The sequence below is a fragment of the Rhinoraja longicauda genome, chromosome 11, assembly GCF_053455715.1.
Source record: "Rhinoraja longicauda isolate Sanriku21f chromosome 11, sRhiLon1.1, whole genome shotgun sequence".
NCBI lineage: Eukaryota > Metazoa > Chordata > Chondrichthyes > Rajiformes > Arhynchobatidae > Rhinoraja > Rhinoraja longicauda.
This window is the reverse complement of record NC_135963.1, coordinates 10,175,462-10,189,678: the sequence shown is the minus strand read 5'-3', so window position 1 is coordinate 10,189,678 and position 14,217 is coordinate 10,175,462. Positions and strand designations below refer to the sequence as shown.

At 40.5% G+C, this 14,217-nt stretch overlaps 1 protein-coding gene across 7 annotated transcripts in view; it reads left to right on the top strand.

Moving 5' to 3' along the window:
- Positions 1-14,217, top strand: part of evi5b (ecotropic viral integration site 5b) — a 159,771-nt gene that overhangs the window by 18,658 nt on the left and 126,896 nt on the right. For 5 of the 7 annotated variants that reach the window (XM_078408229.1, XM_078408226.1, XM_078408225.1 and 2 more), the window contains one exon: positions 10,135-10,367. In XM_078408229.1, coding sequence (XP_078264355.1) covers positions 10,216-10,367 — 152 coding nt within the window. In that variant the 5' untranslated portion in view covers positions 10,135-10,215. Of the gene's footprint in view, positions 1-243; positions 260-504; positions 520-10,134; positions 10,368-14,217 lie in introns of those variants that run through there. The other 2 variants (XM_078408223.1, XM_078408222.1) reach the window with 2 other exon arrangements.

Here is a 14,217-nt window from a genome sequence, read left to right as displayed (position 1 = left end):
TTCCCTTTATGTTAGCAAGTTAGAAGGAGCCTTTTTCTCCAGAGATGCTGCCTGACCCGCTGAGTTACTCCAGCACTTTGTGTCTAGCGTGGGAAAAATAATACTTTGTCATGTAATTGAAAGTAGTGTATGACATTGTCCTATAAGCATCAATTTAGATTTGAGATGAAAGGCTGACTGACCTTTTCTGTTGTTGAGGTGTTGCCCACAATGCTTTTTTTAAAATGCCTTGCTTGAAGAAGCTTGCGGTTAAGTTCATGTAAGAAGGGTTCAGAGGGGAAATGAAGAATCCGTGCAAATCGTCTTTTAATCTGTAAAGCACTGTATGAAAAGGCAGTGAAAGCTCATTCAATAATAACTTCAGAAGTCAATTGAATGAATAATTGAAGTAGGAAAATAGGCTGTGGGAAAAAAAAACGAGGGAATGGAACTAATTGGATTGCTCTTCGAAAGAGCTGGCATTAGTGCAATGTAGCAAATAGCTACCTTCTGTTGTGATTCTGAATGAGGCCCTCGTTGGTGAGTTGTGGCAGTTTGTGGCAAACTATCTACAAAGAAGCTCTGGTTAACCCATGCTTCTTGCCATTTTATTAAACCTCCATTTTGTCAATGTTTTGTGGCATGGCTTTAACAGGGGAAATGAATGTTTGGGAATGCATTTTCTTCCTACAGCTACTATGATTTGAGGCAGTGGTACTGCAATGAATCATATCTAAATAGAAAACTTCCCGGTGATTTCAGCTGCGAACTTGAACTACTGTGTGAGTCATTCTTGTTGGAATATAAATGAAAGTGTGAATGAATCCTGTCTGATTTTTAACTGTAGAATGACTTTAGATAAAATCAAAAAGTACAGATTCAGCAGATCAGGCAGCACATGCAGAATATTGTGTGGATGGAAGTAATTTTGATTGCATGATGCATGTTTTTTAATGCACGTTTTTTGATGTACATGAATTTGTATTTTGTTTGAATTAATGATTACCAAAGTACATCCAAGGTGAATGATTAAACCATTGACATAATATGTCCTTTTGTAAAAGCTGATGGCTTGCACATTTACCTTTGTAAACGCTGATATCATGCAGTCTTCTGTTTGTGCAGGTAGTTCTGCTATAGCACGATAGTTGGGTCCCCAAGGAGCCTTGCATTATTGAAAATCACATTATGACAACAATTCCGTCAATTGGGGAAAGGGAGTGAGGGGGCTAGAGAGTTTTAGTCGGGTAATAAAAGGTTTCTCGTCATGTAGGATTTTCACCAATGAAGCTCTTTTTAACAGCTAGGTTTATATTTGCTACCTCAAGCTAAAAATACCAAAGTCTGCATATTACGTTGTCGATTAGAGTATCATTGCATTAGTATCAATAGAAGTGATTGCTTGCCAATTTTAATTGCTATCTGGGGTGAAACTGGCAGACTGCGTTCTTAGAACAGAGTGTCTGATTACTGTGGGTAGATTACATAGAAACATTTGTTTCCCTTGACTTTTTTTGAGCAAGACAGCTTTTTGACCAATACAGCCCACATAATACAAATACTGTTCCCCAAGTCGCCAATCAGTTGAGTGTTTAATTGGCATGTGTACCGAAACTGAACAATTAAATTCTTATTTGCAGCAGCAGTGGATGGCTCGATTTTAATCATGTATTTTCTTTCCATTGACTGGTTAACAAAAGTTTTTCATAACATAATAAACAAAAAAAGTTTAATAAATAAAATCCTCAATATTAATACAAAACTAAAGATAAAACCCAAGTGCAACCAAAACCTTGTAGTTCGAAGTTTAATTGGTGTTTGCAGTGTTGAATATAATAGTTTGATGATTGTTGAGAAGAAGTTGTCCCTGAACGTGGAGTTATTATGGTTTTCAGACTCCTAGACTGCTTTCCTGATGGCAGAAGTGAAATGAGAGAGTGGCCAGGGTGGTGTGGGTCCTTGATGATGCTGGCTGCCTTTTTAAGACAGCACCTCCAATAAATCCCTTCATTGGTGACTAGATCAATGCCCTTCATTCTCCTTCATTCCTGCTGCAGAAACCAGCCCGTGATGCAACCAGTGAATTTACTCTCTACACCTGTAGAAGTTCAAGGAAGTAGAGGCATTGATGGGCTCTCTTTATGATTACATTAACGTGCTGAGTCCAGGAGAGATCTATGGAGATATGCACACCCAAGAACTTGTTGACTCGCTCTACCACTGACCCGTTGATGAAGACAGATTTATTGATCTTCAACCTTCCTCTCCTAAAGTCAACAATAGCTCCTTGGTTTTACTAACATTGTGAGTAAGGTTGTTGTTCTGGCACCATTCAATCATATGATCAATTTCCCTCCCATAGGTATCGCAAAATGCTGGAGTAACTCAGCAGGTCAGGCAGCATCTAGGAGAGAGGGAATGGGTGACGTTTTGGGTCAAGACCCTTATAGACAATAGGTGCAGGAGGAGGCCATTCGGCCCTTCGAGCCAGCACCGCCATTCAATGTGATCATGGCTGATCATTCTCAATCAGATTTCTTCAGATTTCCCTCCCATACTTCGACTTCTCATTATCTATAATTCGTCCAATAACATTGGCAAATGTAAACATGGAGTTGGAACTGTCTTGCTATACAGTCATGGACATAGAGTGGGTAGAGCAGGGGACTGAGTGCACTGGCTTGAGGTGCCCTTGCGCTGATCATATGCAATGGTATGTGGAAGTGTGCTTTATAGCAGAACCTGTACACTAATGTAAAGAATGATAATTTGATGATTCTTCAAATTAGTATACCACGGGCAGACCTCCCAACCCTTCCGAATTTGACGGAAAGTTTTCGCTTTCATTTCATTTCCGCCATTCCGATTTTGCCTCACATTTTTCCGCGAAACACATGCCTCGCCGCCCGCCACTCGCCGGGTAGAGTGAGGCCCGTTGAGGTGTGGAATAATGATTTGAGACAAATTAAAACGTGGTAAATAAAAACAGAAAATGCTGGAAACACTCGGCAAGGCAGGCAGCATCTGTGGAAGAGTAACAGTTAATCTTTCATGTCAGAGACTGTTCGTCGGAAAATATGGGAAATAACTGCTTATTGACAACAAGAAAGACTACAAGATCTATTTCACCATCAGTTAACAGACGTCTTGAGAATTTACATTATAGTCAGAGGTCCGTCAGGCAAACTCGTCCATGTTGACTAAGTAAGCTAGTCCTGCATTTGGTCCATATCTCTCTAAGCCTTTCCTATCCATGTACTTGTCCGAGTGTCCTTTATGTCCTGGAATAGAGGCTTCAGGTTGAGAACAGATGCGGTGGAGACGAAAAAACTAAGATTGGGATAACTTCTTTGTAAGAGAAAGGGTGGGAAGAGATGTGGTCTAGATAGCTGTTTTCCTCAGTACTTGTCATTCATTCTCAGATACTTGGATATATCCTCAATGAGTCGTGATCTGCAAGACTGTACATCTAGGGCCGGGGTTATGGGATTAGGTCGGAGATACCAGGAACAGAAAATCCTGGAATCTTAAGCAAAAAAAACTGTGCTGAAGGACCTCAGGGAGTTAGGGGGGAAATGGGCAGAAATTTAGAGGGCTCATGCACACCAGCAGGGGAAACCATGTTGACTGAAGAAAGAGGGCAACTCAGATGTTCTGGAGTTTAAAGCCTCATTTTAGGGAGCAGGTACAGCAGAGGTGAAGAAAATGGATTATGGCATGGCCAAGAGGCCAGGTAGGAGGACCTGTAGTCAAGGTAACCATGGGAGTTAGTTGAAAGTCTGTCACCTGTGATGGAGACGGATAGAGAAAGGGAAGAGAGGTATGAGAGATAGTCCAAGTGAATTTCAGGGCAGAGTGAAAGTTAATATTTAGAGGGCCCCATCCACAACAACTGGGTCGCAACCCGAAAAGTTGTCTGTTCATTTGCCTTTACAAATGCTGCTGCCTTCTGAGTCCCGCCAGCACTTTGTTCGTTGCATGAATCAGACTGGGCATACCAGACATCGCAAACTCTGTGATTCTTTCGGTTTGATTGATTTGCAAAGTTAACTTAAATATCCTCTGCACAGATGCGTAACCTGTTGAGTATATTACCATTCAATTCTGCTGTTAGATTTCTAACATTGCAGTGTTATTCTTTGTGTAGATAAACACAGAATAATTCAGAGGGTCAGGCAGCAACTCTGGAGAAAAAGAATAGACTATGTTTCAAGTCAGAACCCTTCTTCAGACTGAAAGTAAAGGTTGGCGGGGGTGTGGGGGGGGGGGGGATGTGTGGGGAAATAAACTAGAGGCGAAGGGGAAAAACAATCTTTATGCTTCAAGTGAACATTAGTGGACCCTGGAAACACAAGAAAATGCAAATGCTGGAATCTTGATTAAAATCCAAAATGCTGGAGGATCTCGGGTAGCATCTGTGGAGGGAATGGATTGATGATATTTTGGGTCATGACCCTTCTTCATTAGTGGATCCTTTTGATTAAAGTAAGTATGGGTGTCTTTTTGGTTGAGGTAACATGACGTTACAGGACTTTGTCAGGGACGTTGCTACCCCATCTGCTTGTTCCTGCTTCCCATTGTTCAGGCTGATTTCTAAATTTGCATATCCTAATTGGGACAATGGCCTGATAAGTGATGGGGTGCTAACTATGTCTAAATTTAAAGTTTAAATATTTGTATTGCAGAATGGGGAAATGTCATTAAGTAAAATCCATTCACTATTCTTAGTGTTATTTAAACCATTGTGCTGTAAGAACTGCTTGGAAAACAGGATTATTTTAAATGCTATTTAAAACGCACGGGCTGATGATATTTATTAAGCCTTTTTTTTCTCTTTATAATCCAAAGATTCAACAGAGTGGATTTAACATCAAAGACAAATAAGCAACCAAGGAGTCCATCAGGCCCATACCAGATCTTTAGAAAGGTGACACAAGGAACTGCAACACAGCTAGTCAGGCAGCATTTGTGGAGGGAATGAATAGACAACGAATAAGGTCGGCACCCTTCTGAGCTTAATGGTGTCTCAATGATGTCTGAACTGATCTAACTGAAGTAGGGGCCCTATCCAAAATGTCGTCTGCCCATTTCCCAGGCAGGCAGGAGCATGTTGAAATCAGGTCAACATGAACAAAGATGCAAATGATTTGGAAGCAAATAAATTTGCATATGGATGGAAATGGGTAATGTTGCAGGAAGAGGAGTGGTGAGGCTAAGCAGGAACCATAAAATAGGTTTCTTGTGGATCGAAGGAAATGGTTGAAGTATTAAATAAGCATTCCACATCTGTCTTCACCAAGGAAGATGTAGATATGAGTTGCTGGATGAATTAAACATTGATAGAGAGGAGGTACATAAAGGCTTGCTGCATGCATTGTAGATGAATTGTCCAATCCAGAAGAAATCCACTGTGTGGTGCACTGTGGAGAATAGGAAAAACTATAAATATACATGGGTAGGCTGGTGGGGTGGGTAAGGGCAGGGTTGTATGTACATCATTGACAATGGCGAGGGAAGTTGAAATAGCTGTATAAAATTCAGATTGATCTTGGTATTTTGTGGTGAATTGTTCTGAGATGATGAATAAAGTTCTGGGTCGTTTTTCTTTGCAGAGAAATAATGCTTTTGCCTAACTCGCTGCAGGATGGGCAGCTAATTTTGAAAAATGTGTTTATGATTCAATATAATCTTGGGCAGTCCTTTGGGATTGAGGATGAATTTTAGATTGACATTTAATTGATTTGCACAAGAATAAGAGGTAAATTGTTTTCTTTTGAACTTGCTGTTTCAGCATGCTTTCATTAGTTCGCAATTAAAAGTACAAAACGCTGGAAACACCCAATGGTCAGGTAGCATCTGTGGAAAGAGAAACAGATGTAACATTTAATGTTGAACCAGAAATGTAAACATTTAACCCTGTTTCTCTTTCCACAGATACTACCTGACTTGCCGAGTAATCCCAGCAATTTTAATTTTTTTTGTTTTCCAGATCTTGAGATATTTTTCATATTTATTCATAAGTTTCCACTTGTTTTTTCAACATATGCTTGAAACTCTATTCAGAACAACATACAATTTAACTACCTACATTTGGAAACACAATGAAATGTATGTGCAGACTTGCAAAAGTATTTAGACTATTTCAACAAATGTGCCATCGCTTATTTGCTAGCAGCGTCATGCTTTTCCTATATGCTTGCGATCATGAGTTCTTTGTATTTACAGCTGGTTGCTTAAGTGTGTGATGTTTAATGTCACACAGCCTGTGGATTGCTGTTGTGGATTATTCTATCATTACTTTAAGCAGGCTGTTGTTGCCATTCTACCCTGATTGTGACCATTGTAGGCAAACCACAGTAGCTGCTATTCCAGTTTGGCTTGTTTGCTGACATAATACCTGGCTCTTGAATTCTTAGTGAGGAACTCTGCCCTCCCTGAATTCTATTGCCTCATAAGTACAATTTGATAAAGGTCAAATTCAGTCGGGAACATTGCAGAATCTGAAGATTGGTGTTACGTGTGACATGCAGAATCACAATTATATTGTCACAAGGAGGCATGGTGCTGGACCCAATCATTGTTGGTGCTCATCCCGTGCAACAGCATTGAGTTTAATACTGCATAACTGCCTGGGCCCATATTGACTTATTTCCTAATACTTCAGTCACGTCGGAGAGTGGACGTTAGACCTCGGCAGACACTCCAGTGCAGTACTGAGGGTGTGCTGCATTGTCAGGGCCACCACCTCTCAACTGCGATGTAAATCAACTTCTGTCTACTCTTTCTGTAAAGGGACCCTGAGCACTTTTAGAAAAAAAGGAAGTGAGTTACCCTGGTGTCGAACCAAATTGCCTTCATTCAGCTATTTTTGTGTTGCTATGTTCAAATGGGCTGTCACATATCCAGCATTGACTGTACAGGTCCTTCCCAGTACACAAATGCCTGACTTGTGTACAGTCTGCACATGTGAGCATTTGGGAGACATTAATGTGGATTTTCCAGCTGTCATGGGGCAGGCATCTTCTGTGTGACAACACTATCCACAACGTATTTCTGGCTTGCTCATTGTTGGTGTTGTTCACAGGAGTATTTAAAAAATAAATATTGGTTGCAAAGTTCTTTAGCTGGAAGAGGTGGAAGAGAGGTGGGGGCAGGACAAAGTCCGGAAAGTGATAACTGGATGCAGGTATTGATTGGCAAATGATTGGATAATAGTCAAAATGTGAGATAAAAAGATAAAGATAAAAGGTGAGAATTGTGAAGGCAGAGGAAGGATTATAGGTGGAAGGGGATGGGGAGGAAGGGGAAAGGGATATTACCTTTCCTCACGCCCATTGTCTTGTCATCTCACAAACAAAAATCCTGCTCATCTATATCCACCTGTCACTTTAATTGGATCAGCCTACCATTGGAATTTTTTCCGCCCTCCTTACCTCTCTGCCAGCTTTCTTACATTATCAGTCCGAAGAACTATCGTGACCTGAAATATCAACTATCCATGTTCTTCAGAGGTGTTGCCTGACTTGTTTTATTACTCCAGTACTTTGTCTTTTTCTGGAATTGAATTATCTTAGTTTCCATTTTCTGATCCGTTGAAAACCATTTGACCCAACATTTCAAAAAACTATTAAACCTAGTGTACTTTAGTTTTCATTTCCTGTATTATTCTCTAAGGCGGTGCAGTAGAGTTGCTGCCTTACAGTGCTAGAGACCCGGGTTTGATCCTGACTATGAATGCTGTCTAAGTTCTCCCTGTGACAGCGTGCGTTTTCTCCAGGTGCTGCGGTTTCCTCTCGCACTCCAAAAATGTACAGGTTTGTAGGTTAATTGGCTTCTGTAAATTGCCCCTAATGTATAGGCAAGAACGAGTGTTCGGGTGATTGCTGCTCTGCGAGGACTCGGTGGGCCGAAGGACCTGTTTCCAGGCTGTATCTAAAACTAAAAGGTGTAACAGCAACGACTGTTCTACCCAAGAACACTGAAAAAGTCTGGTCTACCCCAACAGCTGCTGCTGACTTTCTACCGCTGACCATAGAGAGCATCCTAACACATGCCATCCCTGTGTGGTATCTCAGCTGCACGGAGGCAGAGAGGAAAGCTCTTCAGCGGGTAGTACATTGAGCTCAGAGGACCATCGGAACACAGCTACCAGCCTTGGAGGGCATCTACAACACACGATGCCTCAGAAAAGCCACCAGCATCCACAAAGACTCTTCAAACCCCTGCAACAGTCTGTTCGAACTTCTACCATCGAGCAGACGATACAAGGCCTTCTACGCCCGCACCTCCAGACTCAGGAACAGCATCATCCCCAGGGCCATAGCTGCTATGAACCGGTCCTGCTGAGCCGGATGGTCACATCGCACAGTGAACCGGCACAGATCTACTTGCACTTTATTCTGTTTTAAAACTGTTCCAATTTGTTTCATTGGGTTGTTTAAATTAATACTGACTAGCTAATTAATTTATTGCATCGTATGGGAGGCGCATTCCCAATCTCGTTGTACCCCTGTACAATGACAATAAAGATATATTGTATTGTATTGGATTGTATTTGAGTGTTCAATTTATCTGCCACAAATGCTGAAAGGACAACATTGTCATTGATTCTGACTTCATAAAGAGGGAATTGTTGATCCTTTGCTTTTACAGGAGACTGGAGAATATAGTGCATTGTAAGCAATTAACATATTCTCATTTGTGGTAAAACATACTGATTTTATGCATAATTTATTAATTAACATGCAGACTTGCTGTTATCCCAGACCCACTTAGGGATTATAACAGGTTTAAGAAGCTTACAGCACTTGCATTCACGGTTCCTTTTTTGTGAAGTTGGTGACATTTTTCTAAAACAGAACGACATGAGAAAGATTTGATTGCCCAGCTAAAAAAGCTCCTTCCAAACCAAGTTAAATTGTTTTGCAAATCCTACTTTTAACATAGGAATTTTGAACTGTAAGGTAGTTGTCAAAGCAGGAAAAGAGAAGTGGAATACTGCAATAAAATTATCATGGAATAGCAAAGAAGTAGGCTACATCTTTGACCCATAACTATGTTGAAAATAAAATCCAGTTCCTTTATATTGGCAACTAAACTTGATTACAAGATGGACTGAATGCGGTCTTTTTCTTAGGGTGGTGGAATCAAGAATCAGAGGGCATGAGTTTAAGGCAAGAAGGAAATATTTAACAAGTAATTGAGGGGTAACCTTTTCACGAATAGGCTAGTGGGTATATAAAACGAGCTGCCAGAGGAGGAAGTTGAAGCAGGTACAATAACAGCAGTTAAAAGTCATTTGGACAGGTACATGGATACTACAGGTTTAGAGTGATTTTGGCAGAACATGGGTAAATAGGACGAGCTTGGATGTGGTGTCTTGATCGGCATGGGCATTTTGAGCCAAAAGACCTGTTTCCGTGCTGTGTGATTCTGAGACTCTAATTTAACCAGGTGATGGCCACCTGTCAGAATGTGGACTTCATTAGGTCCTTTGTCTGAATATGTTTTTTCTGAACCATATTGAGATACAGTGCTGTATATTTGTTTATTATTGCTCATTTGCTTCGTTGGTCCTTGAAACGCATTGTTCCAGTGGTATACTTTGGTAACAAGCTCACTGGTGATCACTGCTCATTGACTTTGTCACCATAGTGGAATTTCAAGGCCGGAAAGAACTCTGCAGCAAAACAAAAGATGGAGAAGATAGTGGGTTGTGTATATTCGTGGTACTATCTAAAAGCCTCTTAAACTCCACCATCGTATCTACTTCCACCACCACCACCACCCTGGCAATGTGTCCCAGGGACCCACCACTGTATATAAAAAAAACGTCCCGCACATCTCTTTCAACCTTCTCTCCCTCCCCACCCTCTGACCATGAACCTGCGCCCTCTAGTCTTTGAAATTTCTACCCTTGTAAAAAGGGTCTGACTTTCTACCTCAGCCATGCTTTTCATAATTTTACATACTTGGAGTCATCGAGCATGGAAACAGTCCCCAGACCCCAGGTTATCCTGTCCGGCCGTACTTCTATCAGATTCCTCCACAACATCCAATGCTCCAGAGCAAACAATCAAAACTTTAAAAAGGTTGATTGCTAATTAAGGAGGTATGTGATTAAATGTAATTATATACGTGAATTTTCTTCTTCAGGTGGCGACAGACAAGGTTGCAGAGAAGTTGAGTTCTACTCTCTCATGGGTGAGGAACACAGTGTCTCACACTGTCAGTCAAATGGCTAGTCAAGTGGCAAGCCCATCTACGTCATCACTGCACACTACATCTTCATCAACAACGCTCTCGACACCTGCACTTTCACCAGGGTCACCAACTGCACTTAGTCCCGATGATTTGGAGCTTCTTGCAAAATTAGAAGAACAAAATAGGTGGGTTTCGTATTGATCCCTGAATACTTTTCCTTCAAGTAAAATGTTAAAAAACGGAAAAATGATGGGCTTTCAGCTGCTGTTTGACATCCACAATTTTTAAACTGTGATGTACTCACTATCCACATGAAATGGATTGACCTTCGTAATCAATGATTGAACAATATAAATTAAGATATCCAAAACATATAATTGTGAGCAGATGCGATTTAATTGATTTGAAAGAGAAATCTTGGCTCTTATTTACAGTGTACAAATGGTAATGTCGGAATAATATTTTTGCCAACAAATTTCTTGGTTTCCAGTGCTTGTTATGTTGAAATTTCACAGTTAATTAGATACTGCTCAAAGGAGATCTTGAAAATGTTTAATTTGCCCTTAACAGAAATTCTTAAATATATTAATTCTGCTTGTCTGAGATATCTACCATGAGTGATGCTTTCACAATGAAAGTTTAATTTTTAAATGGTTTATTGATTTTTGAGCAGTAGAGGTATGCAGACATTGTCTAGAGTTTACGGGGCTGAGGCAGAGCTACAACTTGACTAGTTTGCGGTATTGTTTATACTTCAAATAAGTTGACTTCCATTCCACTTATCTCACCTCAACCTTCCATCCTATCTTTTAAATTACATTTTCTCTTACGCACTTCTAATTTCCATTCAAAAGCATTTTGGCTATATGCCTCAACCACTTCCTGCAGTGGTAAATTCTACATTGTAACCATTCTTTGCCAAAAGATTTTTTTTTAACTTCCCAGTTTGTGTTCCGGTATTAACTGTCTTGCGTCATTAGTCCTTACTTTTGGATTTTCCCCAAAGTGGAAGCATTCTCATGACAAAATTTGACCAACCAACCCTATTGGTTTTTCCAGAATTCTTCCCTTTTCTAAAGAATAAAACTTTACAGGCTGTTTTACCACTTTCTGTGATTTCCCAATACTGATTCTATGTAAAAATATTGTGTATTTTCCCCTGTTCTTTTATGCCTTGTCCCAAGCAGAACTGTGCATAGTACCCTTAGCACAGCCTGATCATGCTACTCATCCTCATTCATATTTCCCAGCCCTAATAAATGTTTAACAAATACCTTCCTTTGAAGTGCTCTGTTCATAAGGTGTTAAGGAATAGGAGTAGAATGAGGCCATTCAGCCCGTCAAGTCTACTCCGCCATTTGATCATGGCTGAGCTACCTCTCCCTCCTAACCCCATTCTCCTGCCTTCTCCCCATAACCCCTGACACCTGTACTAATCAAGAATCTATCTTTGCCTTAAAAATATCCACTGACTTGTCCTCTGCAGCCTTCTGTGGCAAAGAATTCCACAGATTCACCACCCTCTGACTAAAGAAATTTCTCCTCATCTCCTTGGTGGCAACTCCACTTCAGTTTTTCCCTTAATGTTCCTTGGTGTCACACCAATCTCTCCCAACTCCCACAAGGTGTGATCGCTGTGGTCTATGTAAAGCTGAGGAGCTGAATGTGATGTCTCCAGCTCTTGAATTTGACACAAGTGATATCCATCTGGGTGTTCATTGCTGGGCACAATGGTCAAGTAGAAGATTAGGAATGTGCCAAGCTTTGCTTTGCTGTCGGGTGGAAATTCCCTCCAGAAAATCTAGTAACAGAACAAAATCAGTCCAATATTTTCAAACAGTCTTGTATCTTTTCTAAAATGCATTGTAAATTCCTTGAGACCACAACGTTGTAATTATGTCACCGGTGTAGAAATGTGAAGGCATTATTTAAAAACATGATTTCAAATCTTTGTTGAAGTACATAAATTTACTGGGTTGAATAAAATGTTCATGCCAGAAATTTTGACCGTGTAAGTATATACAATATAAGTACAGCTACCTTACATTTTACACATGCTTGATTTACATGCTTGATTTTTAAAATAACATGTTTATCTAATTACTATCAAAGTTTAATTTATACACTCCTCCTTGTAATAATACGCTCAAATCTATGCCTGGCAAACTTACACATCAGCAGCTTTCAAAGTTATCTTGTAAGTTCAGTTCTGCTTAATAGAAGGAAAATTCAAATGATTAACTGCAGGTATTAAGTTATATGTTTAAATGTATCTGCCTTTGGGATATATTTTTCCAATTACGGAGCATAAGTGGCTAATTTTCTGTTTTATGCTGACGGTTAGCATCATGCATTTCAGGTACAGCATTGTGCAGATGGAAAGCCTTCTATTGTTGCAGGAAGTAATTTCCCCTCATTTATTTCAATTGGCAGCATAGTCGCATGCAGTGCCTAGCATATGTGTGATTTATATGTGCTTTTCGATTTACACTCTGCTTTTCAAACCCGTAAAACATGAGGTGCCTGTATTGGATTGTCGTTAAAAACCATAGTTGATTCAGTATCGGCCATTGGGATCGAAATCCTGTCCTGGTTGTCTGGGCTTAGTGACACTAGACCCACTGCAATATCCTTGATTCTTACCTACCCTTTGAAATGACCACTCTTGCCACCTCTGCTGCAGCAAAAGTCATCAACCTAACCATCAGATTTGGACACAGGAATGACAAAAATTGCTTGTCATTCAAACCTGCCCAGAGGATTGAGGACTTACCCAAAATGGAAATGCTTTCTCGCAGCCTGATTGGATCATTCTCAAAGAATCATATATTTCAGCCAGTGCCCCCATCATTATCCCTATGTGTGTTCTGTCTCGGTTACAGAATAAATCCTCCAGAGTTACCAGTGAGATAATATAGAATTGGTTGTCCGTCATCCTTGATGTTAATTTTGGACCTCTCGACCCAAACGTCACCCATTCCTTGGTGCTGCCTGCCCCGCTGAGTGACTCCAGCATTTTGTGTCTATCTTCTGGGCCCTTTGAAATCAGGTCACACACAAGGAAGTGTTTATGGCAGTTTTGATCTTTTAATTATGACGTTCCACCCATCCACACCTGGTTAGTTGGTACACCTTTCTTTTGAACGCCACTTTGAAGGAAAACTGAGATGAGCAAGGCCACACTAAGTCCTCTGTATAGGGGCCTTCAGTGTCCTTCACTAAGCCTGGTTTGCAGACCCATCACTGGTGCGTTGCCGAAATAGTGGATGAGTGACTGAGCCTGGAACTGCCAAAAGAGAACTACGCTGGTAAAAGGGAACCAGCTTGAGGAAGATAGAACAAAATCATCCTCTCCAATTGACCTTGCAAGTGCCTCTGTTCATGATAATATTAATAGGAGTGACCAGTTTACAATCCTGGTAGGGTCAAAGGTCTGTCTTCAACTGAGGGCCACCTTCCATTGTCGTGTGGCAAGAAGGGATAGTTTAAAAACAGATAAAGCTGGAACTTGCACTCGTAGAGCAGAGTTTATTTGTCAATACTATCATGAACATTTCATCTTGCTGAAAATTTTCAAAAGCTTAAAACTATATTAGCAAGTCATTTAGATTTGGAAAACAAACTTGGTAACGTTTAAGAGATTTAGTTTAGTAATGTTGTGATTTGAAATTTTGTTGAATTACCTTGGCTGAGACTCCTGTGGCTGATGTTCAATATTCAAATCAAGGGCAAAGAAGATCCTTTACATCTTTGGCAAAGCTATTTATTGCAAGATCAAGCGCAGGACATGTGTCCTGAATTTAAACTCTGTGCACTGCACAGCTTGAGGTATGCAGTGTTTTGGTGAGGCAGGCTGCCCTGCAGTAAATCAAACAGGATTTCTGCTTTCACGCATGGAAATCTGAATTTTCATTCCATTATGGAGTGAAAATGCCGACAGTTTCACCATTGTTATCGTTCAAAATGTGGGGCCAATAATTTTCTGTGTGTGCCGCTGATTCCACAGGTAGATTGCGGCAATGTCACTTGCGGAGT